At 36.9% G+C, this 27,170-nt stretch overlaps 6 protein-coding genes across 8 annotated transcripts; 2 read left to right on the top strand and 4 right to left on the bottom strand.

The window, feature by feature from the left end:
• Nucleotides 1-21: 21 nt before the first annotated feature.
• On the bottom strand, nt 22-1,551 carry LOC145933665 (uncharacterized). The gene is made up of 3 exons (XM_083033628.1): nt 986-1,551; nt 345-635; nt 22-115 (listed from the first exon to the last, which is right to left on the bottom strand). The coding sequence occupies exons 1-3, from the start codon at nt 1,051-1,053 to the stop codon at nt 106-108; spliced, it is 369 nt and encodes a 122-aa protein (XP_082889754.1). The 5' UTR covers nt 1,054-1,551; the 3' UTR covers nt 22-105.
• A 74-nt stretch (nt 1,552-1,625) lies between these two features.
• On the bottom strand, nt 1,626-3,538 carry Gxivspla2 (phospholipase A2 group XII). The gene is made up of 4 exons (XM_083033624.1): nt 3,402-3,538; nt 3,008-3,309; nt 2,533-2,600; nt 1,626-2,098 (listed from the first exon to the last, which is right to left on the bottom strand). The coding sequence occupies exons 2-4, from the start codon at nt 3,240-3,242 to the stop codon at nt 1,778-1,780; spliced, it is 624 nt and encodes a 207-aa protein (XP_082889750.1). The 5' UTR covers nt 3,243-3,309; nt 3,402-3,538; the 3' UTR covers nt 1,626-1,777.
• Nucleotides 3,539-3,580: 42 nt separating this feature from the next.
• On the bottom strand, nt 3,581-6,186 carry LOC145933664 (uncharacterized). 3 transcript variants are annotated; one of them, XM_083033626.1, is made up of 4 exons: nt 6,027-6,186; nt 5,218-5,283; nt 4,687-4,808; nt 3,581-4,177 (listed from the first exon to the last, which is right to left on the bottom strand). In XM_083033626.1, exons 3-4 carry the CDS (start codon nt 4,783-4,785, stop codon nt 3,980-3,982), a joined length of 297 nt encoding a protein of 98 aa, XP_082889752.1. In that variant the 5' UTR covers nt 4,786-4,808; nt 5,218-5,283; nt 6,027-6,186; the 3' UTR covers nt 3,581-3,979. The 3 variants fall into 3 exon arrangements, with proteins under 3 accessions (XP_082889752.1, XP_082889753.1, XP_082889751.1); XM_083033627.1 differs by lacking the exon at nt 5,218-5,283; XM_083033625.1 differs by lacking the exon at nt 5,218-5,283 and having other exon boundaries at nt 4,687-4,827.
• Nucleotides 6,187-7,407: 1,221 nt separating this feature from the next.
• Nucleotides 7,408-16,815, top strand: Garz (Sec7 domain-containing protein garz). Its single transcript, XM_083035181.1, has 15 exons — nt 7,408-7,726; nt 7,941-8,139; nt 8,211-8,438; nt 8,510-8,616; nt 8,691-9,210; nt 9,280-9,650; nt 9,749-9,926; nt 10,024-10,139; nt 10,237-10,428; nt 10,535-10,870; nt 10,952-11,160; nt 11,244-11,489; nt 11,570-12,068; nt 12,142-14,283; nt 14,622-16,815. The coding sequence occupies exons 1-15, from the start codon at nt 7,445-7,447 to the stop codon at nt 14,721-14,723; spliced, it is 5,727 nt and encodes a 1,908-aa protein (XP_082891307.1). The 5' UTR covers nt 7,408-7,444; the 3' UTR covers nt 14,724-16,815.
• Nucleotides 16,253-19,991, bottom strand: LOC145934593 (zinc finger CCHC domain-containing protein 24). Its single transcript, XM_083035183.1, has 4 exons — nt 19,809-19,991; nt 19,053-19,301; nt 17,211-17,375; nt 16,253-16,476 (listed from the first exon to the last, which is right to left on the bottom strand). Exons 1-4 carry the CDS (start codon nt 19,989-19,991, stop codon nt 16,354-16,356), a joined length of 720 nt encoding a protein of 239 aa, XP_082891309.1. The 3' UTR covers nt 16,253-16,353.
• A 1,602-nt stretch (nt 19,992-21,593) lies between these two features.
• Nucleotides 21,594-26,751, top strand: LOC145934592 (cyclin-dependent kinase-like 4). Its single transcript, XM_083035182.1, has 6 exons — nt 21,594-23,090; nt 23,265-23,473; nt 23,717-23,911; nt 24,864-25,155; nt 25,323-25,683; nt 25,932-26,751. The coding sequence occupies exons 2-6, from the start codon at nt 23,306-23,308 to the stop codon at nt 26,227-26,229; spliced, it is 1,314 nt and encodes a 437-aa protein (XP_082891308.1). The 5' UTR covers nt 21,594-23,090; nt 23,265-23,305; the 3' UTR covers nt 26,230-26,751.
• The last annotated feature ends 419 nt before the right edge of the window (nt 26,752-27,170 follow it).

Here is a 27,170-nt window from a genome sequence, read left to right on the forward strand (position 1 = left end):
AATCAAAAATATGTAATCGCATTTCAATCGTTTCCAGATATTATCACAACATATATGATACAGAATCTCCATCCCTGCGTAAACTCGAGTCTCCGGAAAGCTTCGCTACTTCATCCTGGATATAAAAATTGCGATCACGCTCCATCTTGTTATTTGAAGGATTGAAAGAGAAAGGAGGAACTAAATAATTCAGATAATATCAGGAAAAATATGCATTTTTTATTTTAACTTTTTTAATCATGAACTTACAATTAGTCCCTCAGACTTTCATTTCAATCCCTTCACTTACTTTAGAGATGATAAGTTATTTCATAGACGTTTGATTCTTATTTTTTCCGGATTACCTCGAACGTGTGGACAAACGCTTCCTCTTCCGTTTCCTCTCCTGGCGTCGTCTCTTCTCCTCGTTGGCGAGGTCTACGTACTTCTTCCTTTGCTCAGGAGTCATTCGGGCCCACAGTTTGCCCGCAGCTCGCGCTATCACGGTGACGTGTTCCTTCGGTTTCTTACTACGCAATCTCAGGAAGAAGATGAGGAAAGGATTCGTCGTTCGGATATCATGCTCGTCTCGTAAATTTTGGCTGACCGCTTTGCCATTTCCATTCGCGGGTCGTCGGTCTTTTTTAATATCTGCGCTACGTGAAAGACGAAACTGCAAAGTACGCTTTTGCGTGCTTGGTCGCTCGCTGACAAAATTTCGATATCTTTATCCTAAATTATGTCGACAACGATTCTTGTTCCTTTCGCTCTTACACAAATAATTATCAGACAAGAAAATCATTTTTTTCATTAATAATTTTATAAGAAACCAAGAAAAAAACGGAGAAGTCTAGAATGAAATATTTTTCATATGGATATATGTTGCAAGAAAGTTATAGTTTTTTTTCCTCTGACATCGTGATTTAAAATAACATTATTAAATAAACTATATGTCATATGACTAAAAATGACGTTGCCTTGTTACATAAAATAAAAATTATTTTACCAGCCGTGACTTTCCTTCTTACGATCTTTCTGAGTCTTAGAAGATTGCGCAGAACTGACGTTTCCCATTTTAATTTTATATTACGAAAGTATTAACGATTGTCTTGACAATTAGCGTTACTGGACAATTTATTATTAATTATTTCCATCGATCCCGCCCGGTAATTTTGTCCAAGACAGTTATTACATCGACATTTTATATCGCGAAAGACTATCTCTTGTTTTTTCAAAAGAAGCATGATTTCGATATTACAAGTGATACGTATATTTACAAATTATAAAATGGAATAATTCTAGATTTTTGTGATGCATGTATAAGCAATTCAATATCTCACATGTCTTTATCTTATTCTCTATCTCTATCGCCTTTAAGATTGAACTCTGAATATTTTCTATATTACACGATATGTCAATAGAAATCGATAAATTATTAATAGAAATCTGTCCCGCGTGAATGTTGTTACGAATAAATTATCTGAAATCTGAAGTATTCTTAACACAGCCTCTAATTAGCAACAGAATATATGTATATACATATATATATATAAATCTTATATATATATATATATATATATATATATATATATATATATAAATCTTATAAACAGTAGAATATATGTATATACATATATATATATAAATCTTATAAACAGTAGACATATAAATAAACACTATAGATAATAATATTACAGAAATTCTATTTTTGTATACAAGGGCTCGATAGAAATTTATTCTATTATACTTTGGTATATATGCAAATATATATCATATTGTCTTTTTTTTACGTGCAACGTTATAATTCTCCGCCAGCCTGCGCCGCCTTCTTTGGTTTCTTATTCTTCCGTTTATCAGAACAATAGCAAGCCTCTTTCTGGGCATCGAGGAAGCTCTTGCAACCCAATGCGGTTGTCCCTGTGAAAAGGACTTTAGCAGCAGCTTTACATGTGTTGACAATGGTAACACCGGTAATCTGGTATGTATCGCAATATCTGTACAAGCATCTCTTGAATTCCAAATCGCATTTCTCCTTGTCCGTATTGCAAGTGTCATAGCAAATGTCATGAAGATCACAGCACTTTGTCATTTCAGTGAGCGGGAGATACTCTTGATTTATCTGTAATTATATAAATGTTTGTAATAATCATATCTTACAAAGTTCGCTGCATAATTAAATAAATTAAATTAATATATATACATATATATATTAATTTTTTATTCATTTAATTACATTTTAATAACAATTTTACATTTTAATTACATTAATTTTGTATTAATTAATTTACATTAATTAATGTAAGATATAATTAAAATGTCTATATTAAATATGGATCAATATAGAAATATCACAAACTAATTAAAAAACAATTACGTTAATTAATTAAATCTAAATTAAAATAGAAATTGGATTAAATTATAAATAACAATCATATGCTTGCTTGTCAAATAATTAAACAGCCAATGTTACGCATGTAAACTTGTGTTATTGTGAAAATAAGATGTTTCTCAACGATTTATCTAGTTTCCTGAGGAAGTGCCTCAGACACCAACCTCGATTCCGAGAGAACCGCATCCGTTGCTTCGCGGTTTATGATTCCAGTCTGGCTTTGGCGTGGAACCTGAAAGATTTAAATAACGCGCCATTAATCACAATATACTGTACATATATCATCCGTTCCACTTGACGATCGCGATGTCGCGAGCGTAATCTGTCTTTGTTCAATTTTCAGCGAACAACAAGAATGACATGATTCCGAGAACGTTGAGATGGAACGCCAAGTGGAACGCGTAGCTGTCAGCTGTCAAAACATTTCAGATGGAAAAGAATCTCTCTCTTTTCAGCTTTGTCTTCTTCTACATAGAAAACAGACGTATATTGAAATCTCGAGAGGGAAGAAGAAGGGAGAATAAAACGAAGTGTGCAAAGAGAATCGATCGGAATCGACCAATGGCGGCGCGCCATGGAAAATAATCTGATAACGCGACGAATGAAGTCACGAATGTGTGTAATTATATATATACGAACCATCGGGACACTGGAAGACGCAGTTCTCCTCCACCGCGGCGTCGAACACCTCGTGTATGTCCTTGATCTTTTTCGCGATGGTTATGGCGTTGGCGAAGAGATCTTGAAAGATCGTTTCCGCCGTCAACACGGCGTCCCGTAAATTCGACAGCAACCCGGCTCCGTAGCCGGACCAGGCGTACGCCAGGAACGTCAGCACGTAGACGATAATTTTACGATATCGCGATAGATCCATCCCTCGCGAGAACCTCGATCCTCGATCGCTTCGTTCGGGATCGATGCGATTGGACGATCTCGATGGACTGCGGATATTTTTAGGTGTTAATAATTATAGCGTCATCATACGAACGAATACGTGGTCTTCGTGGATTGTGGACTAAATTATTAAAATTACTTTTTCTTTCCTTCTATTTACATCACATTACACTTTCCGGTTCTAAGATGAAATACAAGCGCTTGCACTAGTTCAGTTCAGTGCAATGCACTGTGAACTCGGTGCAGCAATAAAGAACAAACCTATTCTACTTAGGATTCGCAACAACAGAGTAGAAAGGGAAAAAAGTGCAGAAAGTGTAGTCGGAAATGACAAATTTATTTCTTACCTCATGTTGCGAGTATCGCGTGTAATGTAATTTACGATTTAATTAGCATAATTTATATAGTGCTAAGTACACACAATGTAGTTAAAATGACTTCGCGTTATGTAAATTTTATATGTCAATTTCTTGTCCAACTAATTAATTTTAAAAGCAATTTATTTAAAGTTATTTTAATTAATTATATTGTTTATATTTAAAATTAAAATATTAATTAATCGATATTCTATGATATCTAGAAAATGTGTTTTCTCGTGCTTTTGCATTAGTGTCAACACACATTATAATATTTTCTTATGTTATATAGAAAAGATATTTCATTTTATATCGAACAAATTATTTTCCATTCGTCACAAGACACTTGGTAGATTAAAATTTAAAATTTTTTTTCAAGTTCACCGCTATCGTACAATTTCTTCACATCGGTACCTCCTCCTAAACACTCTCCATTGAGGAACACCCTGGGCACTGTTTTGGCACCTGTTATTTCGCCCAATACATCTTGTATATCTTGTCCATCTTCTCTGTCGTCCAATTCTATTGCTGTGTATGGTTTTTTTAATGATTCAAAAACCTAAAAATATCAACAGTAAATTAGTATTAACAAATAAATAATAAATTAGGGTAGCGTAACTTTAATAAATTTTTGTTTCTAAATTTAATACGATGAAAAGAACTGCATTATGATTTATTTCAAAAATTTCAGCTTAATTTTACAAAGATTAATTTTTAATTTTATAAGATTCTTTTTAAGATCACAAAATTTCATATTTTAGATATTCTTTTGAAATAATTGAATCATAAGACTGAAAAATTATTCCACTCTATAAAAAATTGACTGAAAAAATAGAAATAAATAGGAATCATAACTTGATATACGATAACAGATATCTAGATGACAACACAGGAATATTTTTTTCAAAGACTTTACGAGCCTGTTATTTTGATACAAATATATTAACACAATTAACATTATTGATTAAATGACATTACTGTTTGTTTACTATTTAGTTTCCAAAAGAATTTGTCTATTATGAACAAGATTGAAATTACTCTTTTTCTTATGGAATAAAATATAAATACCTGTTTGGCCATTTTGCAGTATGGGCAGTAAGTTTTGGAAAATATGACAACCGAATCCTTTGCGATGAGTTCTTGGACGAAATCTTGTGTGGCAGGCATGATTGACTTCTTTGTACTGGAAACTGAACCCATTCTATTGAGCTAAAGAGATCATTCATTTCGATTATGCCTAGCACGTTCGCGTTTAAACACTGTTCAATTATAGAGAAATTTAAACTGCGTTCAATTTCTGGTATTGTAAAGAATCCGATAGAAGAACTTGTGTTTTCTATAGACTATTTTTAATATTAATATATATAATAATATTTCTTTCTACAAAATAGATTTTATAGGATTATCAGATAGCAGGTCAGACGCAGTTTCAATTTTTAGACATTTCCAACACTTCCTCTATAATTACATGTTGTAGGAAATTCATGCACTCTGTTAGTAGAAATACCTGAATAAATATTTAACAAATTATTATATAAAGAGATGTATTTAAACGCACGTGTAATTCTGTTATACGCATTTTTATGTGTAAAAAATTACTTGGAATTGAAAATAAGACCTGAGCTCCACTCGAATTTCCTTTCTCTGCTTATATCGCAGACAATACTGTAATGTAGGAAAGAGATTAGTCATTTCAAGACCTTTTTATCTGAGCTAGTAGATTACTAGTATAAGCTGGTGAGTCTCACTGATTAAACCCACTCAGCAGATAAGATAATAAATAAAACCAAAAACATTTATTATGTTGTTTCAACAATTAAAAAAGATTTTTATACAAATTATTCAAAATTGGAAAATTAATTCTTCATTAAGTAAATTTTTAAGAAAAATCAGAATAGATGAATTGGATTATTTCCTGCATTATTATTCTTTTGTATTATAAATTCTGCGCATAATTTGCACAAAAGAGTGCATCGACAAATCACATAACCTCTCTCTGATAACAAATTCGACTAGATAATCCATGTCCATCATTATATTTATTTGAATAAAGAATAAGATAATTGTAACTTGTCAATTAATATTCTATAGTCTGCATCATATATCATTTTCGTTGAGTTTAATATAGCTATATAATCGTGCTAAACCATCTTTGTTCGAAAACAGTCCTGTCATGTTATCGAGAAAAATCGTAGACTGTTGAGCATTACAAATTTAATGAGTGAAAAACAGCGATCTGAAATTTTTATTGTAAAATTCACGTGCATGTGTAAACAAATATAAAATCGTGCAAAAAGAATATTTTGTCGATAAGGATCGATTGGTCTGTATGGAACGCAGGTGATTATGATACATGGCAAACGTCAAGAGGGAGAAAAACATCTCGATACTCAATTCATTATTCTTACCTCTGATAGTTCAACTGCGAATATATTGGCGGTTTAAATACAAGTATACTTTTACAAGAATGTGCTAAACGTTGTCAATAATTGAGAAACAGATGGTAAATCGACAGCACGAGATACACAACTGCTCCAGCTGATCGAGTGACAGTAGTTTTCCAGTAGCGTAAGCTTATACATATATACCAGGTGTCCTATTTTAAAGGACCCACTCAAATATCTCATTGTCAGAAATACTGCGTTAAGGGGATCCTAGTCGGATCCTAAAGTTAGTTCTGTCGGTACGGCAGAACCAACTTTATTATTTTGGGATATCTTTTTATTGACTATACAGATCAATAAATCCTTTTCCACGATTAAAGTACTTATAAAAACGGACCGCGTTAGCTATAATTCCATATATAAATCATATAAAAATCAAAAATTACAGTTTTGTTATCGGCTTCTTTCATGTCAGCTCGTAATAATACTTATTTAATAAAAATAGTTCTGCAGTTTATCTGTGCATAAAATATAGTATACGCGATAGGGTTAACATGAAGAAATATTAGTAAACAATAAAAAGTGAGATTGCAAGTCTAATAAAAAAGTTAAATATTAAAAACATTTTCACGCATATGTGTGCATACGTGCATATGTTGGATATGTGTGGTGCTAACCTATCGTGTGTATATGTGTATACGTGTATATGTTTGGATATGTGTGGTGCTAACCTGTCGGAGTTCGACCATCCGACTAGGATCCCCTTAAATCGAAAAATGTTTCCTACAAAAGTTGTAGGGTTTCGAGGGGGACATAACATAGTAATATTCATATGACCTTGGGCGGCGCCTCCAAGGTCAAATGAAGGTGAGAATGAATTTTGAAAAGAAGAAAAAATATTAGGAAAATAAAAAAATGCTTCAGATAAAAGTTGTTCAAATTAATTAATAGAAAAAGATGTTATAATAAAAAATATGGGTTTCCGTTTAAAAAATTCATTCTCACCTTCACTTGACCTTGGAGGCGCCGCCCAAGGTCATATGAATATTACTATGTTATGTCCCCCTCGAAACCCTACAACTTTTGTAGGAAACATTTTTCGATTTAACGCAGTGTTTCTGAGATATTTGAGTGGGTCCTTTAAAATGGGACACCCGGTATATTATATATATATATATATATATATATATGTATACGGATGTTTGAATAAAATTCAAGGAGTGATTAGGAATTGATATCTATTTAAATCTATATGTATATAAAAATATACTGCTCAATTTTTAAATTTATTATAATTATATAATCGATATGTTATATATATATATGTATGTGTGAAATATTTTTTTGCATAGACGAGAATCTCGACATTAGTATATCGACTAATCGAACGTCACAGTTGCAATTTGCGAGACCCGTGGGTCGACGGCGGTTGACGGTGGTCGATGATTATCGTGTTGGAAGTTGGAAGTGGTGGCAAGTGGCTTTCCTCGATACTTGACGTATGTTGGCGAACATTTGGCGAATGTGGCGAATTATCGGGCTGTGGTAGCCGTAAAGGTTTCTCGTCATTCGGTCATGACGTAACGACAAAATCGCGCGAGATGAGTAGAACCGCGAGATCCTCAGGTCCCTGTAGGGGCGGCTTGTACGTCATCGAGAGCGAAGTATGCCTCCTGGTGACGGCGATGCGGCGAGGCGCCCGATGGTCCTCGCACTCTCACCAGGTTAGAGTAAACTCGAGTCTTGTCTCTCCTTTATTAACTCTTCTCACCGATCAAATAATTAGCGTTATGTATATTGAGCATTTATGCTTATTTTTGTCCCTTTCTAGTCAATAGTCCACGTCAAATTTATACACGATACTTGACACTTGTATGACGTGGACTATTGACATGATAGATCTCAAAAGTATTTTGACGATACCTATTTAATTTCTAGGATGACGATCAGGATACTTTAATGAAGGGTTTGAGTACCTTGAAGGAAGTGTTAAACGAGCATAGAGATCTGTCTCAATTGGAACCTGCTGTTTTTCTTACCCCCTTCCTGGAAATTATAAGATCGGAGGAAACCACAGGACCTGTGACTAGTCTAGCGCTGTCTGCTGTTAATAAAATAATTTCTTACGGGCTTGTTGGTTAGTCTCGATTGTTGTAGTAACTAGAATTCTTATCTTTTCTGTGTTATAATACATAGTTTTTTTTTTAGATCCTAATCATCCTCTCATAGCTTCCTGTGTAGAAACTATAGCAGATGCCGTTACGCATGCAAGATTTGTGGGCACCGATGCATCTGGTGATGGAGTGGTTCTCATGAGAATTCTACAGGTACTGAGAGCTCTTATGTTGTCACCTGCTGGCGATCATCTCTCCAATGAAAGTGTATGCGAAATTATGCTGAGTTGCTTTAGGATATGCTTTGAAACACGTCTCAGTGGTAAGTTATACCGAAGGCAGTTTCACATTTCTGCTGACAGGCTGCAAGTGACTCAAATATCTTTTTTGCAGAAATACTAAGAAGAACGGCGGAACATTGTCTAAGGGACATGGTTCAACATTTGTTTACCAGATTACCTCAGTTTGTCGATGATACTAGAGTCTTGCCAAATATGAAAGTATGATAAGTTTCGTAATCTGCAATTTAGAGCATATATTATATATGTAAATATAACATTTTATTTTTTCACAGAAAATGAGGACAAACAGTATAGAGAATACTCGTAGCAAGAATAGAAAACATAAAAGTTATACGAAGCAAAAGTCCAAGTCCACTACGGATGACGTCGATGAGAAGGAACCGCTTATTCTGAGTTCGGTTGACAAAATTCGAACGAGTCACTTGGCCACCACGCCCGTTTCTCCAGTCGGCAATATTGTTGATATGCAAGGACCTTTAGATCATGGAAGTATCGATAAAACCGAAGAGGAAAAAAATGAGAATAAAATTGATACTAGCAAGGATAGCAGCAAAGCAGTGGATAATCAGGAGAGTAAGAAGCAAGAAAACAATAGAGATGTAAACAGTACAGATGCCAAAAGCGAAATAGAAACGGCCGAGATTAGCGCGTCTAAAAATGTCAACGTTGAAAATAAATCCATAGCTTCAACAGAAACTAAGAGCGTAGAGAAGGAAGATGCAGTCGATCAGAAAAATGCAATGGACGAAACATCTGAATCTTCCGTTAAACAATTAGTGTCAGAAAATCAAGGTATTTTTGTCAATTAAAAAAAATCAATAATTTTTAAACTTTTGTTTTATGAATAATAATTTTGCACAGGTGACGAAGAAAAAAGTATCGATTTAGCGCAATCTCCGACCGGTAGTGTGGAAGACTTGTCGATAGACGAAAGTACGTGCAAGATATCTAAAGCTAAAGAGCCTGAACAAATGGAAGAGTACGTGAACAGTCAGGGTGTCCGATTTATTCCGTTGCAACAACGCGCTCCGTACGGCGCGTTGTGCGTGCGCGAGCTGTTTAGATTTCTCATTTCCCTGTGTAGTCCACTCGACAAGCAAAACAACGAAATTATGACCCACTTGGGTCTTAGCTTATTGCAAGTGGCGCTGGAGATCGCCGCCGATGCCCTTTCTAACTTCTCATCTTTACTCGCGCTCGCGAAGGACGACTTGTGTAGAAATCTAATCTTGGTAAATGAAATAATTAATCATCATAATTATATTTAACGTCGTGTATTAACGAAGCAGTGTGAGAAATATCGTAATATTTTATATTTATGTTATATCAGCTGCTTGGGACGGATAGATTGTCGATCCTCGCCGTGGATCTTCAAGTATCATTTCTACTGTTTGAATCGCAAAGAGAACACTTGAAATTCCAACTGGAACATTATTTAATTAAATTAATGGAAATAGTTCACTCTGAATCTAATAGGATATTATACGAACAACGAGAATTAGCGCTTGGTACGTATTTATATCTTAATTTTGTAATAATAACAATATGCGATATCATTAATAATACTGTAATTAATGTAATGTGTTTTATTTCTATGATTTGTAGAAGCTATAGTAAGATTGTGGAGAATACCCGGTTTACCTGCTGAGTTGTATTTAAATTATGATTGCGGACTTTACTCCACAAATTTGTACGAGGAACTTATGAAGATGTTCTCTAAGGTATATACATTGTTTCTCTCCTATATCATTATGTATTAATAATTAATGTATTGAAACTTCATATATATATATATATCTCTGAAAATTTCCTCCGTAGAATGTTTCTATACTAATCACTACTAGCATGTATAGCATGCAATTGATTTCCTTGGACGCTATAATAATGTTGATTGCTGGTATGGAAATTCGTTGTAAAGGTTGCAAAGAATTATGTAAGCCATCACGTCACGACGCATCATTGAATCTTCCCACGCGCGAAGATCTGCTCGCTATAAAAGCGAACAAGCGGGTAGGTAATTGTGTTCCTTTCGAATTCTCTCTCTCTCTCTCTCTCTCTCTCTCTCTCTCTGTGATGTAACAGAAAAAAGAAAAAGGTTTTTCTTTGTTATTTCCAGTGGTTGTTCCTTGGCACAGAGAAGTTTAACGAGAATCCGCGGGAGGGTATCGCGAAACTTACAGAGCATGGTCTTCTGGGTGATACTCCTGGCCATCCGGATCCCGAAAGAATCGCGAAGCTTCTGAGAGAAAATCCCGGTTTGGATAAGAAAGCGATAGGCGAATACATCAGCAAGAAAGAAAACAAGAATATTCTCAATTATTTCGTGCATAATTTTGATTTGAGAAATACAAGAATCGATCAGGCTCTGCGACTTTATCTGGAATCGTTTAGATTACCTGGAGAAGCCCCTCTTATATCTCTTCTGCTCGAAAAATTTGCCGAGCATTGGCATGTGAGTATATGTTCATTCAAATAATAATTAGAAATAACGCGAATATATGAAATTAAATTAACCGACTATTGTTATCTTTAGGACAGCAATGGTAGACCGTTTGCCTCAGCCGATGCTGCTTTTACATTAGCTTATGCGGTGATTATGTTAAATGTCGATCAACATAATTATAATGTAAAGAGGCAAAGTAATCCGATGACTACCGATGAATTCAAGAGAAATTTGAAAAAAGTTAACGGTGATGCTGATTTTGATCAGGATATGCTCGATGATATATACACTTCAATTAAGTAAGTGTTAAAATGTAAAGTAGATTAATCGTATGTACTTATATTTCAGAATTGTATAAACATTGTTTATTTGTTATTTCTAGAGGGGAGGAAATTGTAATGCCGGCCGAACAAACCGGATTAGTAAAAGAAAATTATCTGTGGAAGGTTTTACTGAGGAGAGGTTCCGGACCTGAGAGTGTATATCTAAAAGTAGGCAATTCCGGCGAATTCATCGACAGAGATTTGGCCGAGCACGCATGGGGTCCGATCATTAGCGCTCTTTGTCGAGCTTATGATAAAGCGCCGGATAGATCGTTGCAACGCAAAGTCGCTCAAACGTTTCTTAGGTTTGTTACGCTCAATCTTCTTTTACAACATTTACCATAAATTTATTCTTGTACTAACTGAACTTTCTCTTTTTTTATAGTTGCGCGGCGATCAGTGCTCACTATAGCATGTGCAGTGACTTGGACACGCTCATAGTGAGTCTCTGTAAATTTACGGGTCTGATAATTGGCGGGAAACCCGAACAAGTGGTTCTGCACCTCGGTGGAAGCTCAAAGTCGCAATTGGCCGCACGTACTCTTTTCAAGATCACACATTTACACGGAGACGCCTTGAGAGCGTCATGGAAGAATATTATCGATTGCCTGCAGTCGCTGTATGAAGCGAGATTATTGCCGAAAAATCTTACGGAAGCGGAGGACTTTATCGATCCGTCCGGCAAGATATCTTTACTTCGGGAACCCACCACGCCCAAAGCTTCCCCGGGTGATCAAGGAATATTTTCTACCTTTTATTCCTATATCGCCATGGACACATCGCGTCTACCACATCCCGCCGAAGCAACCGCGCGAAAGAAGGCCGTGGAGTTTATCGCCAATTGTTACCTCAAGGAAATTATCGAAGAAAGCAAGTTCTTTCAGGTAAGTCGACGTTTGATGACATGTTTACTTACAATTTAAATTACATTTTAACGATTATCGTCATTCTTTACAGAGTGAATCGCTCAATTCTCTAGTTGGTGCTTTAGTATCAGTGAATCCTAACGACGAGGACATATCTATATTTATATTGGAGCTATTGCTAGAAGTAACTATACAGAACCGCGACAGAGTAACGTGTATCTGGCCGGTCGTCCAGGGTCATTTGGATCGTTTGTTGACGATGGCGGCACGCGAAAATCATCCTTATCTGCTTGAGAGAGTAGCCGTGGGTATGCTGAGACTGGCTATCAGACTTTTACGCGGCGAAGAGTTTGCATGTCTATCTCCTCTACTACCTCTGACCCATCTGCCATCTGCGACAACCGCACCGTTGGCCCGACAGATTGCCTACGGTCTGTTCGAATTATTAAAAACAGGCGCCGCGAATATTCATAGCGCCGAGGATTGGAAGGTAGTGTTCAGCCTTTTGGAATGCGCTGGTGCTGGCGCATTAGCGCCGAAACGGTCCAACACTGTTCTGGATGAAACAACAAACGCTCGCACGTCGGTCTTGGATCCCAGGCCCATTAGTCCGGTGCCGGAATGGGTACTAGTGTCACCGACCGGCACTGAAGCACCGCTTCCGGTAGCTGCTGACACTATAATACTGGTACGAGATCTGCAGCTTCACGACTCGGCAGCATTTGTCAAGTGCTGCGAAAGCCTCAACTTCCTGGTACGCGACATGGCGCACGTAACACCGTTCAACTTCGATCTGTGCGTCAACTGCGTGAGAACGTTCGCCGAGGCGGTGTTACAATGCGCGGGCAAGCGAAACAGGGTGTGCAACTCCGCGGAGGAATCACCCGACTATCAGCAGAGTCCGATGCAACTGTTGGATCTGATGCACACGTTGCACACGAGAATTGCGCAGGTATTTCGATGGTGGGCGGAGGAGGGTAGCATCGACGATGGTATATCCCTGTGGCCGCAAGCTTGGCGACCGTTGCTTCAAGGTATCGCGCGACTCTGCTGCGACGCCCGCCGATCAGTGCGCACGGCAGCGATAACGTGTCTTCAGAGCACTTTGCTGGCCCATGATCTGGCACAGCTGACTGCGATAGAGTGGTCGCAGTGCCTCGAGGAAGTGTTGTTTCCGCTACTGGCGCAATTGTTGGGTCCCATCGCGTCCAACGATCCTATCGGCATCGAAGAAACGAGAGTCAGAGCTGCGATGTTATTATCCAAGGTATTTCTTCACCATCTTACTCCCCTGCTGACTCTATCCGGTTTTCTGCCGTTGTGGTTGACGGTGCTAGAGCTTCTGCGTGCGTACATGCATGCCGACAATAGCGAGCTTCTGTACGAGGCGATTCCCGAATCATTGAAGAATATGCTGCTGGTGATGTCATCGGCCAACGTTTTGGCGCCAAGTTCCAATCTCTGGGCGCCCACATGGAGAGCGATCGACACGTTTCTGCCGAATCTAAAAGCGGAACTCTTCCCTGAACCGCCGGTCGCAGTTCTGCCATCTCCGCAGCTGTCGCCGCAGCAACCGCCGCAACAACCGCAAGTCATCAGTTTAGTCGGGCAACAGCAGCCACCATCCTTTCCGGGATCTATAGCGCCGCAGCCGGAAAGTACTGCTCTTCTTTCAGCCGAATCTGAGTGCACTAACGAAAATAATGCAGACGTGAAAACCGCGACGCAGTCAGTCGACATTCTCAATTCTGTGCAATCCGGCGGTGTTCCGATTCCGATTTCGTTACCAACATTAGTATACAACACCGAAGGTAAAGAGTCGCAGCAAGTGATCACTCTGGTTAGCCAACCGCCGCCCAGTGTTTCTAGTCCAGTCGCGGTGCAGCCGACCGCCCAGAATATCTTCGATATTTGCTACTCGACGAACTCTCTGACTGATAAGACGGGCGAACGACAGCAACAACCTCAACCGGGATCGCTGAACGATGAAGAGTACAGCAACTCGCTGAAGAGCACGACGCAAAATGTTGAACTGACCGACGAGAATCGAGATTTAATTCTCGCGATGCGGAAATACGAGGAGTGGAAACAACAGCAGCAGCAGCAGCAGCAACAACAACAACAAATGCTGATGCAGCAACAGTGTACACAGCACGCACAATCGTATGGACAAGCGGTGCAGTATCAGCATTCAGCGGCGGAAGGTTCTCCCTATCGCGTGGATCCATCTGAGGTGAATCGATGTCCTACATCTTAACAGGATCTTGACGAGTCAATCGTCCGCGTAATCGATTGACTCGCAAAAAATAACCGTTCGCTTTGTCAATTAAACAATTCAATTTTTTAACGTTAAGATAATAGATAACGATACGCTAAAAAACATTAAATATAAAGATATTTCGGATTATCTCTACGTGAGCATTTAAAATTGTCAATTATAATCTATATGACCGTCCACAATTTGATACATATATCATATCGTAATCTCGTTGGAGAAAGAAATGAGATAGAGTTGGTTTATTCATTCTTCCGATATGCGTGATGGAATGTAATCAAATGTTTTGTTTGCAGACGACAACAGTAGATTCTACGGGGGCGACGACGTTTAACTCTGCGACATATTTTAACGAGGATCCGGCGGCGGATCTTCTATTTGTCGTCACCAATCCTTGACCACTGTATATTTTTTATGTAAATTGTATTATATAAAAACATTTCTACGATGCGCATGATCATGTTTTGGATAGATGAAGAACTCGCTCTCTCAAGGACGCTCGATTAAACGAGGGAGGATACGCGGTATAAGCATATAGAGTTGTCGTATCTCTTTGGTTTGTATATTTGGCACTCATTATATACAAATAATACATATGTACTATAACGTATATACATGGGTTAATGCTAAGATTATCATTATGTATTGCATATAATGGATAATCTTAGCAATAATAATGGTGACAACACATAATGTAGCTCTCGACATCACTTCCAGCGCTCAATATGTACTTCCGTTTAATTTTTTTTTCTTTGCATCATCGAGTAAAAAGAAGCTCTCTTCGTGAACAGCCAAATACGTAGGCCAAAATCATCTGGACAAACGACCGACCAATTTTTCTTGTCATTAATGTTTTTATCGGCGTGTTGCATGTGGTTTTACATAAAATGATGCAAGCCGAATAATATATATCTTTCTCTCACCAAATATCTATTCTTACAAATTCTACTTAAGCATATACAAATTCTACTTATAGAGCCGCGGGTGAGAGAATTCTCTACTTTCTCGTCCGCATGAATAGTGTGTTTTACATTCGTGCATGTCCAATGATTCTTAGAGAGAACTAATCGACAGCGATTTCGCTAATCGAAAGATCGAAACCAAGATTCGCAATTTCGGTGAGCTCAGTTTTTGGATGTTGTTGAAATGACTATACTATATGTATGTAAGAATATCATCGCGTTTCCGGATAATTACAGGTTTTTTTGTCTAACGAAAAAAAAAAGTCAAAACTGAACTCTCAGCGAAATTGTATATCGATTTCAATTACAGCTCGTATCTTATACTTCGCAATTCGAATGTTTCTTCATCCTCGCAATTGTAGCCGGATCTGTGTACATATGCAAATAATATATTGAATAATAAGAGATTTATACACATCAATGTTCACACGTCTCTGAAATATCCGTCGAATAAGATTATTTCGATGACGACGTTGTGTTTAATTAATGTAACTCGAAATTATTATTGTGACGTGTGAACTTTCCGTTTACGATCATTACTGTGCTTGTTAGCAATTATTAAAATTCTTATAAAGGATCAAAATATTATATCCCTGAGAACGACGCTCTCGTTTTTCATTCGCGTTTTCTTATATGCGATATATTTCCCAATGTGCTGATTGTCAAATATCGACGAATCTCGAAAAAAAAAAAATTATGTTGCTGCCACTCTTATGCACACTTTGTGTCTGTGTAGATAATTGTTCAGTAATATATATATATATATGGATAGAGAGTATCGCGTCTTTCCAAATCGCGATCCTCACCAAAGATCATGCGATAAAAAGCTCGTTTAATTGTAATTGTACATAAAAATATATCTGTTTATTTCTCTCGTGCAATATGTATATATATTATATAAATTCGTTCGTATCTAATCTCGATATCAGTTCAACATGTATATCAAATTTGACGGATTTCTCAGATTTGTCTTTTTTTTTTTCAGTTCACTCCCGATAGAACGTTTTCTTCCTCTTCTCCTTAGTGCGATTAAGCGATTAACAAATTGGACGGAATTCGGCTGTCGCTAAGTTATTATCGCGCTGCGTCTGCAATAATAGCCCAACGTTTTACACTTCTCGCAAAGATGCTGGGGATGGACCTTGCTTTGATCGGACACGTCCAGACCATCGGGTTTTTCCAACGGCCTCTGAAAATAATACGAGCGATCTTATTGCCCACATTCTGAGTGTTTTACGAGAATATAGCAAGTAAGTTGCGCTCTTGCAAGAATATTTCCATTTCCTTATTTTATGTAAGAGAGGGAGAGACAGAGAAAGAGAGAGTGAGTGTGTGAGAGAGAAAAAGGTATATATATATACATATAAGAGATGCTCTATTAATATTATTTATATATTACCCATATATTGTATTTTTTAATATTATTATATAACACATTATTTATTAATTTTACTATCGTTAATTAGATTATTAATATAATTCGTGTATGACTTTATTATATATATAGAAAATATACATGTAAATCGAAGAGATTCTTGGTACAGCCATTCTTGGATTCTATCGGTCGCGTTTCAAGCGTTTCGCTCGTGACGCAGCTAACGCTCGATTATAATAGAAATTCGCGAGATTCGTAATAACGTTAAGGATTACCGGTGCGACTCTCCGCGCGACCGGATATTTCTGCACACCGGGCAAGAGCGAGCGAGCGCGATTATGCGACTATAATTAGCTTTCCCGCTGGTTTACGCGAGATTTCTCTCGGTCGCGTAATATTTCGAGAGAGAGAGACCAAAACGTGGGTCCAAGGATCTTTTTTATCAAGTCCGATCGGAGAAGGGACGGTGGATATCTTGACTTAATTTATTCTAACGAAGGAGAGACATCACTCGCGCGGTCTTAAAGATGAATCCTTCTCTCGCTCACCTGTTTATGAGGATACACGTTTATGTGACACTTGATGCACTCTTGGCCCATATTGGCCCAGCTGTTGCCCGACATCCACTTGCGCTTGCATTTCGGACACTTGTATTCGCCAAAACATCGCTTCTTGCCCTGATAAGGAGTCAAGCCCTCGCCCTTCGGTCGCGCCTGCGAAAAAATTAAAAGAGCGAGATAACGAAAGAGATTTCCTAATCGTCAGGCACAAAATGCAAATTTGGTAACGATTGAACAAATTAAATTAATTGTCGCAAATTCCTCGCGAAGTCGCCGATCGGTTCATTTCTTTTTGCATATTGAGGCATACGATTATTTTATATGGGAAGTAACTCGCGATGTTCCAGCATATGTATGTCGAGTAATATTAACAAATAGAACAATAAACAAGTTTTTGAAAGATTATGCGAGAACCTATTTTTCAGCGATATATAAATAAATATATTAATTTATATATCTCGTTGAAATAGGTTCTCGCATAATGTTTTAAAAATCTTTTGATTATTATTATGATATAATCATAAGTTGATTATATATAGCTTTTGAAAGGATATCACTCCCTTTTAAATTTTTCTTCTTTAAGAAACCTTCGGTAAACGTTTATTTTGCATTAATTAATCAGAGTTATGAATTAGTTTTCGGTCGAAATCATGTTAGAATATCTTTTCTTTATTCCCCCCCCCCCCCCTATATTGACGAATAATAGTGACGTGAAAAATGTCACCTCAGCCGAGAGAAGCGCGGCTTAATTGGTACACCCTCATCGAGTATGTCGCGATGATTGACCGTGTGACGTCATGTGTCCCAGAGAGATGCTGTTTGCTATGTCAATTAACGCTCAATTGAGCCATGAGTATCGCACTGTTGTATAGCATCAAGGCACGCGCGTCGTTTACGAGTATAGCTAAATTTACCGATGGCTCCTTACGACGACTTTGCGTCCCGCGAAGATTTATCTCTGACAATGAATCATTTCGAAAGAGAAAGAAGAGAGGTTCTCTCATATTTATATTAATATTGTTCAATCTTTCTGATTGTGACAGAGTAGACTCTGAACAGAGTCTTGCATAGTAAAAAGTTGGCGACATAATCGATACCGTATTTAATCATCCTTCCTTTATTTTTATTATATATTATATTATTGTTGTATGTTATATAAATTATTGTTACTTTATTTATAAGTATTTTGTATATATTTAAATATTTTATTAATTGTGCGCTGAGAAAAGTTTCAGGAAATTTATCACAAAACAGACTGTTGAAAGGCAAAATTTATAATGATTATATTTAAAAGTTTCGAATTTTTTTGTAATACTGTGTTGATCGAGTTTAAATCCAGTTCATTATTCTCGTCCGATTAGTCTTTATTGTATTTTCTATATATTCATTGTTCTATCGACAATGAATCATTCTTTATATCACAGTAAAGACAAAAGATATATTTAAAACATTATCTTGCACGCGTGCTTCAATGAGATAACATATGATAATCGATTAAAATTTTTCATAAATCAGACGAAAGATTGTAATCTAGGATCGCGAATCAGAGGACGATAAAGAGATAACTATTCCGAAAGTGTCTTCAAATCCGATCTGCGATTGCAATCTATCTTTATATTCGAACTTTAATTATCTACAGTCTTCTCTACGATTTTGTATTCATTAAAATAATTATAAAGTATAACAATAATTTATATATTTGAAAGTATTTAAAATACGTAGTAATGAATAAGAAAGTATGAATAATGAATCTATAAGATCGTATTGTTATTACAAGAATTAGAAGAAGAATAGGATATTGTAATGTGTCACACTGTGAAAAGTACCGACCTGCGGACAGTCCTTGATATAGTGACCTTTCTTGAAGCACAAATGACACAGGTACGTCGTCGGCGGCCTCTTGGTCGGTTTCCTATCATTTAAGCTTAAATCCGTAAAGTGTTCAGCTAAATCGGTAATACTTTCCGCCACGCTGCCTCTCATTGGCCTGATGGATCCGGACGGATTCAGCGAGCCTTGATGCAGATAAGTCTGCGACGCGCCAGGAAAATTGTTCCAGATTGTAGGAAGTAGCTTGCTCTAAAATATAAACGAATAATCCGCTCGACGACTTACTAGCAACAATGAGCTCGCGAACAAAGGCCTCGAATAACTACAGTACCGGCCAAAATTATATCACCTTTTGATTTTTTCAGCATAACTTGTTTAGTGCACGGATCTCTATCAAATCATAACATGTTTTGAAGGTTGGTATAACATTGAATTATAATTCAATATATGTTATACCGTCCTTCAAAATATGTTATGATTCGTGTAGAGATCCGTGCACTTTAAAACAAATTATGCTGAAAAAATCAAAAGGTGATATAATTTTGGCCGGTACTGTATATCTTAATTTCTTTTATCAGCATTGTTTTCTTCAAAGGCAAGTCTAGATAACGTGTGAAACTTTATAATTTTCTAATGTATAATTTTTTCTTTCTTTCTAGATTAATACGGTTTGGAAATAAATTCTTCGCGATAACTCAAGATGAAGAAGGCTCCTGTTCTTCTCGCGAAATGATGAAATGATTCGCGGATGACTACCTGATCGGGTGGCTGCGATGGATTTTGCTCGGCGATGGCCAGATAGACCCAATTGAGTAAGTGCGGCGGATAGGTCGACTGCTGAAGGGTCTTCTGATTCGGAGTAGCCGCACCGTAACCGATCCGAGTCGTGTCCTGCAACTGCATGCGTTGCACAGCAGGTGTCGGATGGCAAGTAGCCATATTTTTATCTAATCGTTCCGCAAGGTTTATCGGTTCCGGTCTAGTGTCGACGCGACAATTTTCCGATTGCTAGATCCCCGATGATCGTTTATCATCTCCGTGTCCTTAGGTCCGAGCGACGTTCTTTCCATTTAACTTTCGTCACTTGATAATTATCTTTTCATTAATCTCTTTTGAGAAAACTTGACGGATCATAATGGATTGTCATAAAATTAATATGATTAATATTCTCCTAGGTTTTCTCTTTTATTTCTTAATAATTTTTTAATTTCTCGAATTTTATTTGATGATTTATAGCAATGATGTGATAGTCAATTTCGATGATCAACACTGATGATTTTTAATTTTAAAACCATCATCGGGAAGCTTTATATATTTTTTATATTTTGAAGCAGAGTTGCTTAAAATCGAAGATACTCGATAAAGATCGATTCATCAACGAACAAAGATATAACAATTTTAAAATAAATCGCACTGCGATTTTGAATGCACACATAAAAAATCATCGTTTTCTATTATCGCCTGAAATTTCACTCACGCTTTTCACTGTCACTCGTCAGACATTCTCTCAAGTCGACAGTGCACCGCGAAACTGCATCTTTCTCGGATGCATGAATGCATCCGAGCACTTTCGACACAGCAAACTCTTCAAAACGAGTACTTAATGTTTGCAGGCGACGCTTTTATGCGCTCTCACGCACGCACGCATGTCTCATCTTCTCATATGTTACCGAGATGTGTATTCTTGTACGCACATATTGTGGAAGCGACCGGTCGTTTCCTCGGATTTTTCGACGCGATATTTCCGACTCGATATTTATTTTTTCGCTCGAGGGATATCGTTTCAGTTTGCCTCACTCTGGTAAAATATTCTTGAGTCTACATTCTCGTCAGGTACATCTTCAGTGTAAATCTCGACGCTTTAATTAAAAAAATCTCATTATTAAATTATTAAATTATATTTCAAATTTTAATAAGTTATCCCCTTGGGATAATGGAATTGGAGACCACGTTGTTGACATATGATTTGTCGATCGTGTATAATATAATATTAGAACGACGAATGTTCTCATCAGTTTCGACTCGCGAAAAGACGCAGTACTACTATGTGACGATTCTGAAGGATTTATAAAAATAAAGAGACGTATAGTGCTACGTCACTATCAGTCGCGTTAAATCGCGACCCACATATATGGACCCGCACCTGTTCTCCATCCGCGTCAAGCTCACTGATTCGAGATTTGGACCGAAACTTACGCGATTTTCACGCGATTCCGCTCAGCTGAGGCCGCAAAGCTCGGAAGGGGCCTCGATCGCGACGAGTATATGCTCGTTGCTCGAGTACGACTTGCCTGCTGCGCATCATATTAACACACTGATGCCACCGAAGAGACGATCCGGCGTTGGACGAACATGTAAAAGCGAACGGACGTATATATTGAGAGAGGGAGAGAGCCGAGGAGAGAGCCCCGCCATGTGGTATGTCTATTTCCGTGCTTGCTCTCGACGACACGACGCCTCCGAATGGACCCCGACTCAAAGCGACTTCTTCTTGCCGTTCTTGACGAATCCGCCCCGCAAAGCTTCTCATGGTCGTGGCCCACGTGAGCTTGACAGACGCGCTTGACTGCCTACGCGCGATGTCTATCGTAGAATATTTCTGGATGTATCGATTGTTCCTCGATATCCTGATATTTCTGCATATTTTTCCGAATTATTGTTGCTGAAAAAAAATATAAAACGTTCTCATTTTTTTGTAAGACATTATAAGATGCTCTGTTAAATATTTTTATTATTTAATTCTATAATTCTCTCATCATTATCTTTTATCAAGACATTTTTAAATATAAATAAGTTTTATACATGTTAATTATTATATTATAAAATATATGTATATAGGATGTTATAAATTATTAGAAAAACTGATAGAGAATATATATTTTGTTATACGAACACTGTCATAAATGATCTATTATTGTTCATCTATGAGAAAGTTCCGGCAAACGATGAATGTTGCCATGACGCATTACATGCATTGTACGAAATGATATTTTTACTATGTAATATTGAAATCGTGCATGTGTATGTGTGTGTCGATTTAAGGACAATCGACTGTGTCTGCCGTCACGATATCAAGGAAAGTCACCGAACTCATCTATAAATAAGCTCCAATTGCTATTCGCGTGTATCGATTATACTTACAACAGTGAGTTGCGGCAACACAAATCGTCATGATGAATCGTCTTTGACACGATAGCAGGGAAGTTGCATTTGTTTGAACGATCACTCGAGTTATTATCGATAGAATCGAGCCAAAATAACCCGAAATTCTTGCTTACCTATTTCAAAATAATTTTATTTCTTACCATATCTCAAAGTCAAGTCCTTATAGTAATCCGGGATAGAGTTCAAGCTTTATCGAATTTTCGCTCTCTAGCTATTTGCAGAATTTCGTATCTTATATCTTTTGACCAGATTCTTATTTTAATTAGACAATTCGGGAGTTTGATCAATTTTATACTGTGTGTATGTATGTGTTTTTAACCAAATTCATATATAAATATTTTCTAATATAATTCAGAGGGGGGATGACAGGTCGCACATGCATCTCCTTATTTTATTTGTAGAATTTCGATACTTAATCGAACTTCAGTTTCTCTCAATCTCTTTCTTTTCTAGATAATTAAAATTAAAAAAAATTTATTGTTGATTTTATAGAAAAGTGCTTTCCTCCCCCTAATGTTCGACTCCTCTTTTTAGTCGGTTTATCTGTATTCTGTCAAGCGGGGACCACCCCTGACTAATTACCAGCAGATCGATAATTATCGATGAGGGTCGTGCACGAGACTCTTCGGGGCAGTCGAGGCTCGTCGGCGAGCGAGTCAGCGTCTAGAGTTGCGGCTGTCTCGATCGTATCAAACGAACATACAAGACATTATCGCATTTGTTTGTTCCGGTATTTTTAGTTTACCCGAAGCATACTGTCTTAAATATTTCTTTCTCGTAAAATGGTATTAAATTGATAGAGTTTGATCGGAAAATTGATTAAAGTTTATCATGATACGCGATAATCTGCGAACTTATGTCGTCAACTAACAGGTGAGAAGGATAAATTATCAAAATGTCTAGAGAAATAAATTATCTAGAATTATGTAGAATTATCATGAATTATCTAGAATTATTTAAAACATAATTAAATGACTGATTGATGTCTTTTATTTCGATATATTATTTGGTACATAAATTCGAGTGAACGAAATCTCCGATTTTTAGCTAACAACAAACGTTATTTATACTGATGAGAATTGTATGAGATGGAGAAATATGAGAATATTGAGATAGTAGGTGAGGGTAGTTATGGACTCGTAATGAAGTGCAAACATCGCGAAACAGGGCAAATAGTAGCGATAAAAAAGTTCTTAGCGACAGAAGAGGATGTACAGGTGCGAAAATTGGCATTTCGCGAAATAAGGATGTTAAAAGTACGTATTGAATTAATTAAAAACAATATAATTATATTAATTTGCAACAAAATAAAATGCGTTTTTATCCATAATTTCATGATTGGATAAGCACAGATAAGCATAAATATTAGAATTCTGAATTCAATTAAATTCAATATATGTATTAACACTTTCTCTATTTATTAATTTTAATTCATAAATCGATCGCGCTTTATATCTTAAGGCAATGCTTTGTATCAAACCAATATATTTTTTTTCCAGAAATTACATCACGAGAATCTTGTGAGCATGATCGATGTCTTCCGCCGTAAGAAACGACTGTATCTCGTCTTCGAGTATCTCGATCATACCGTGCTCGATGAATTGGAGAAGGCTGGGGGTGGTCTTGATTGGGAAAGAGCGAGACGACATATTTTTCAAATACTTCGCGGTTTGGACTTTTGTCACAATCATAAAGTAAGTAAAATCTGCGAAATCTCACAATCAAATTATATTTTGTTATATCGTAAAAGAAAAAATCTTCACACTGCAATTATTTTAACTATATAATTATTTGCACATTTTATGATATATTGCTAAATATAATTTAAGTTTTTTGGGGTATATAAAATAGGTCGTGTGAAAATTGCTAATAATATAATCTTAAATTTAATCAAGTCGCGATTTATTTATATATGTTGCATCATATTAAAAAAAAATAAAGCGTAAAATGCGCACGATAAAATATTTTCCGCAATTTTTACGTGCATGTGTGGCAATTTATCATGATTGTCTCGTATAATTTAATTCTTTTAGAATTTGGTAAAATAAATCGTTAAAAATGTTTATAATAAAATAAAAATGTCAATTATCACTCTTGCGTTATATCGAACAATTTGTGTATTTAAAGGGATACAGAATTCGTGAGATATAGAGTATTTTCGTTTAGCGGCAACCTTTGGTAATTATAAGTGCACCTCCGTTACGGTAAAGTTCACGGCCGTGACGCTTAAATTCCAAGTTGCAGAAAGCAGCGCATATACAGTAACACGCAATGGCCGGATACTTAATGAATGATAGCATTGTAACAAACGCGTGCACAGTGACTGCTGTATTTGGTCGAACTCGAACACAGAAAGCTTTAGCGTATGCAAAATGTTACTCTAATTAAAGACTCTACAAAATATGCAATCAATCAATAATATTTTGTGTCGCGCAATTAATTAGGTTTAATCAATTTTTCTCCAATTTTTTTATCTTTAATAAATTTTCTTAAATAAAGATTTTTTTGGATATTATTTTTTTCGTGTCTATCTCAAGATTTGGGTCTATATATTCTTTCGATATCTCTCTCGGTCTCTAATTAATTTGCTCTTTTAATTTTTCTGGTTCGAGTGATTGTTCTCAGATGAGATTCTCCTTTCGACAGATCATGCATCGTGACGTAAAGCCTGAAAACGTGCTAGTGTCACCAAACGACGTAATTAAACTCTGCGATTTCGGCTTCGCGCGCTACATCACCGGACCTAATGAGTCTTGCACCGATTATGTGGCGACGAGGTGGTATCGCGCGCCGGAACTTCTCGTCGGCGATTCCAGATACGGTAGAGAGATCGACGTCTGGGCGGCCGGTTGTATCTACGCTGAGATGATCACCGGCCAGCCTCTCTTTCCCGGCGATAGCGATCTTGATCAGCTGTATCGTATCACGAAGGTCTTTGGTGAGTTGGATGAAGAATGTACATGATCAATTGTTGGACAATCAAAGAATGACAGAAAAATCAAAGATTTCAGAACAAAAAAATTTTTTTAACTTTTTGAGATAGAGTTTTTGACTTTTCGAGATAGTTTTTCTTAACTATTTCGTAATATTAAATCTCGAAAACAGGTCCTCTTTATGGGAAGCAGCCGACGAGCGACAGCGGTCGTCGTGTAACATTTCTAGTTCGGCGTGCAAAACCCGATGAGGTCTCCGGTAAACCGCGATCCGCGGCGATAGCACTCCGAAATCTCTTTCCCGCATGGAGTCCGATAGCGATCGATTTCTTGGCACACTGTCTATGTACGGATCCTGATGCCAGGCCAAAGTGCTTCACGTTGCTGCAGCATTCGTTTTTCTCGCAGGACGGATTCGCGGACAGATTTCCCAACGAGTTGCAGCGACTCGTCGCGAAAGAATCCGCAATAAATCCACTCGCGGCTAGAAGAGTGGAACCGCCTTCCAGAATCTGTCGCAGCAGCATCGGACGGTTGGTCTAAATTAATGATAAATCCATTTAACTTGATGACAAATTGTTAGCTTTCGCATAGAATCAGAAAATACTAAATTATTGCAATAGAATAATTGCTACATTTTTTCGTTAAAATGATACATGTATATAATACAGTCAAAATTTGGGAAAATAGAAAATTATGATTTATTTTTATATAGACATTTCTCTCGTTCTCATTTTTTTTATAATTTATTTAAAAGTAATTTATATTAAATTATTTCTAGATGGCAGATGACGTTAATCAAGGAAAGGAGAGAGAATAATAATAACATGAAGCTGGAAGCTGCGGAGAACGAGAATTCGCGGGGAGATCGAGTTGATCGATCGCTGCAAATAAATCGGTCGCGTGAATTGCGTTACTTTGGACCGGTCTCAGTAATACCGAACACCACGTACATTCGACGATTGGAGCACAAAGGGCTTCTGATCCCTGAATCGAAGGGCTGTGTTTTACCGGCTCTGACATCGAAGACGAACGCTAAGAGAAAAAAGCTCGATCTCCCTGGCGTAAAAAATCGTTGAGAGCTCACTGAAGATTTTTTCTTGTAACATTATCATGCCAAGAAAGAAGAATGTGAGAAATCTTTACAGAGAAACTCGTTATATGTGGGACTGCGGTATAGAGTATAGAGCATTTGTACATATCTTATTCTATATTCTATATATTCTATAAGCGGATAAAATGTATTTGTAAGATGAGATTTATTCGCTCTGTAAAAAGGAATGAATACACTGAGAAGGATTCTTTTAATTTTATACATCATTTTCGCATACGTTTTAAATATTCTCAAGATGCAGAATCTCTAGCAACCATCGTACTTTAATCTTTGAAATTTTTGGTAAAGTTGTGAAAATCTTGATTTAAAGATGTCAACGATTTTTGTTTTTATTTCTGTGTAAAAGTATATACTACAATTTTTTAGCGATTTAATCTTTTCAATATTAGACTTAAAACAACAATATTTTATTATAACATATATATTTTTCTCATTTTGTTTAATTTAACCGAATATAATTACGCGCGCGAAGAGAAGTTGTATTATTCTTTAATAATAAAATCTTAAAAATTGCAACGCATGCATAAAAATTATTATTGCAATCAATGCATAAAAAATATATTAATTAATTATGTAATGAATAAAATTTTAATATTTAAATCTTTAATAGAAAATGCGAACAAAAAATAGAATTTTCTACAAGATCTTTTGATCAAAATACCTATAATAAGCTTTCATTAGATTCACATCATCTCCATACATCCGCCACGCCGCACGGTTCGCGCGAGACTGAGATTGATCATGTGATCATCAATCTCGCAATCTCGCAATCGCACGAGAATCAATCTCGCGCGAGACGCGCAGCGTGATGGACATGTGGGATGTGCTACTAATGGAAAGGATAGAAAGAGAGAGATGTTTTCGCTGAGTCCGGTTCACTCTTGGCTGTGAAGTTAGATTTCGCCG

Source organism: Prenolepis imparis, unplaced genomic scaffold (assembly GCF_030444845.1).
Source record: "Prenolepis imparis isolate NDT839.2.m4 unplaced genomic scaffold, iyPreImpa1.0 SCAF_3, whole genome shotgun sequence".
NCBI lineage: Eukaryota > Metazoa > Arthropoda > Insecta > Hymenoptera > Formicidae > Prenolepis > Prenolepis imparis.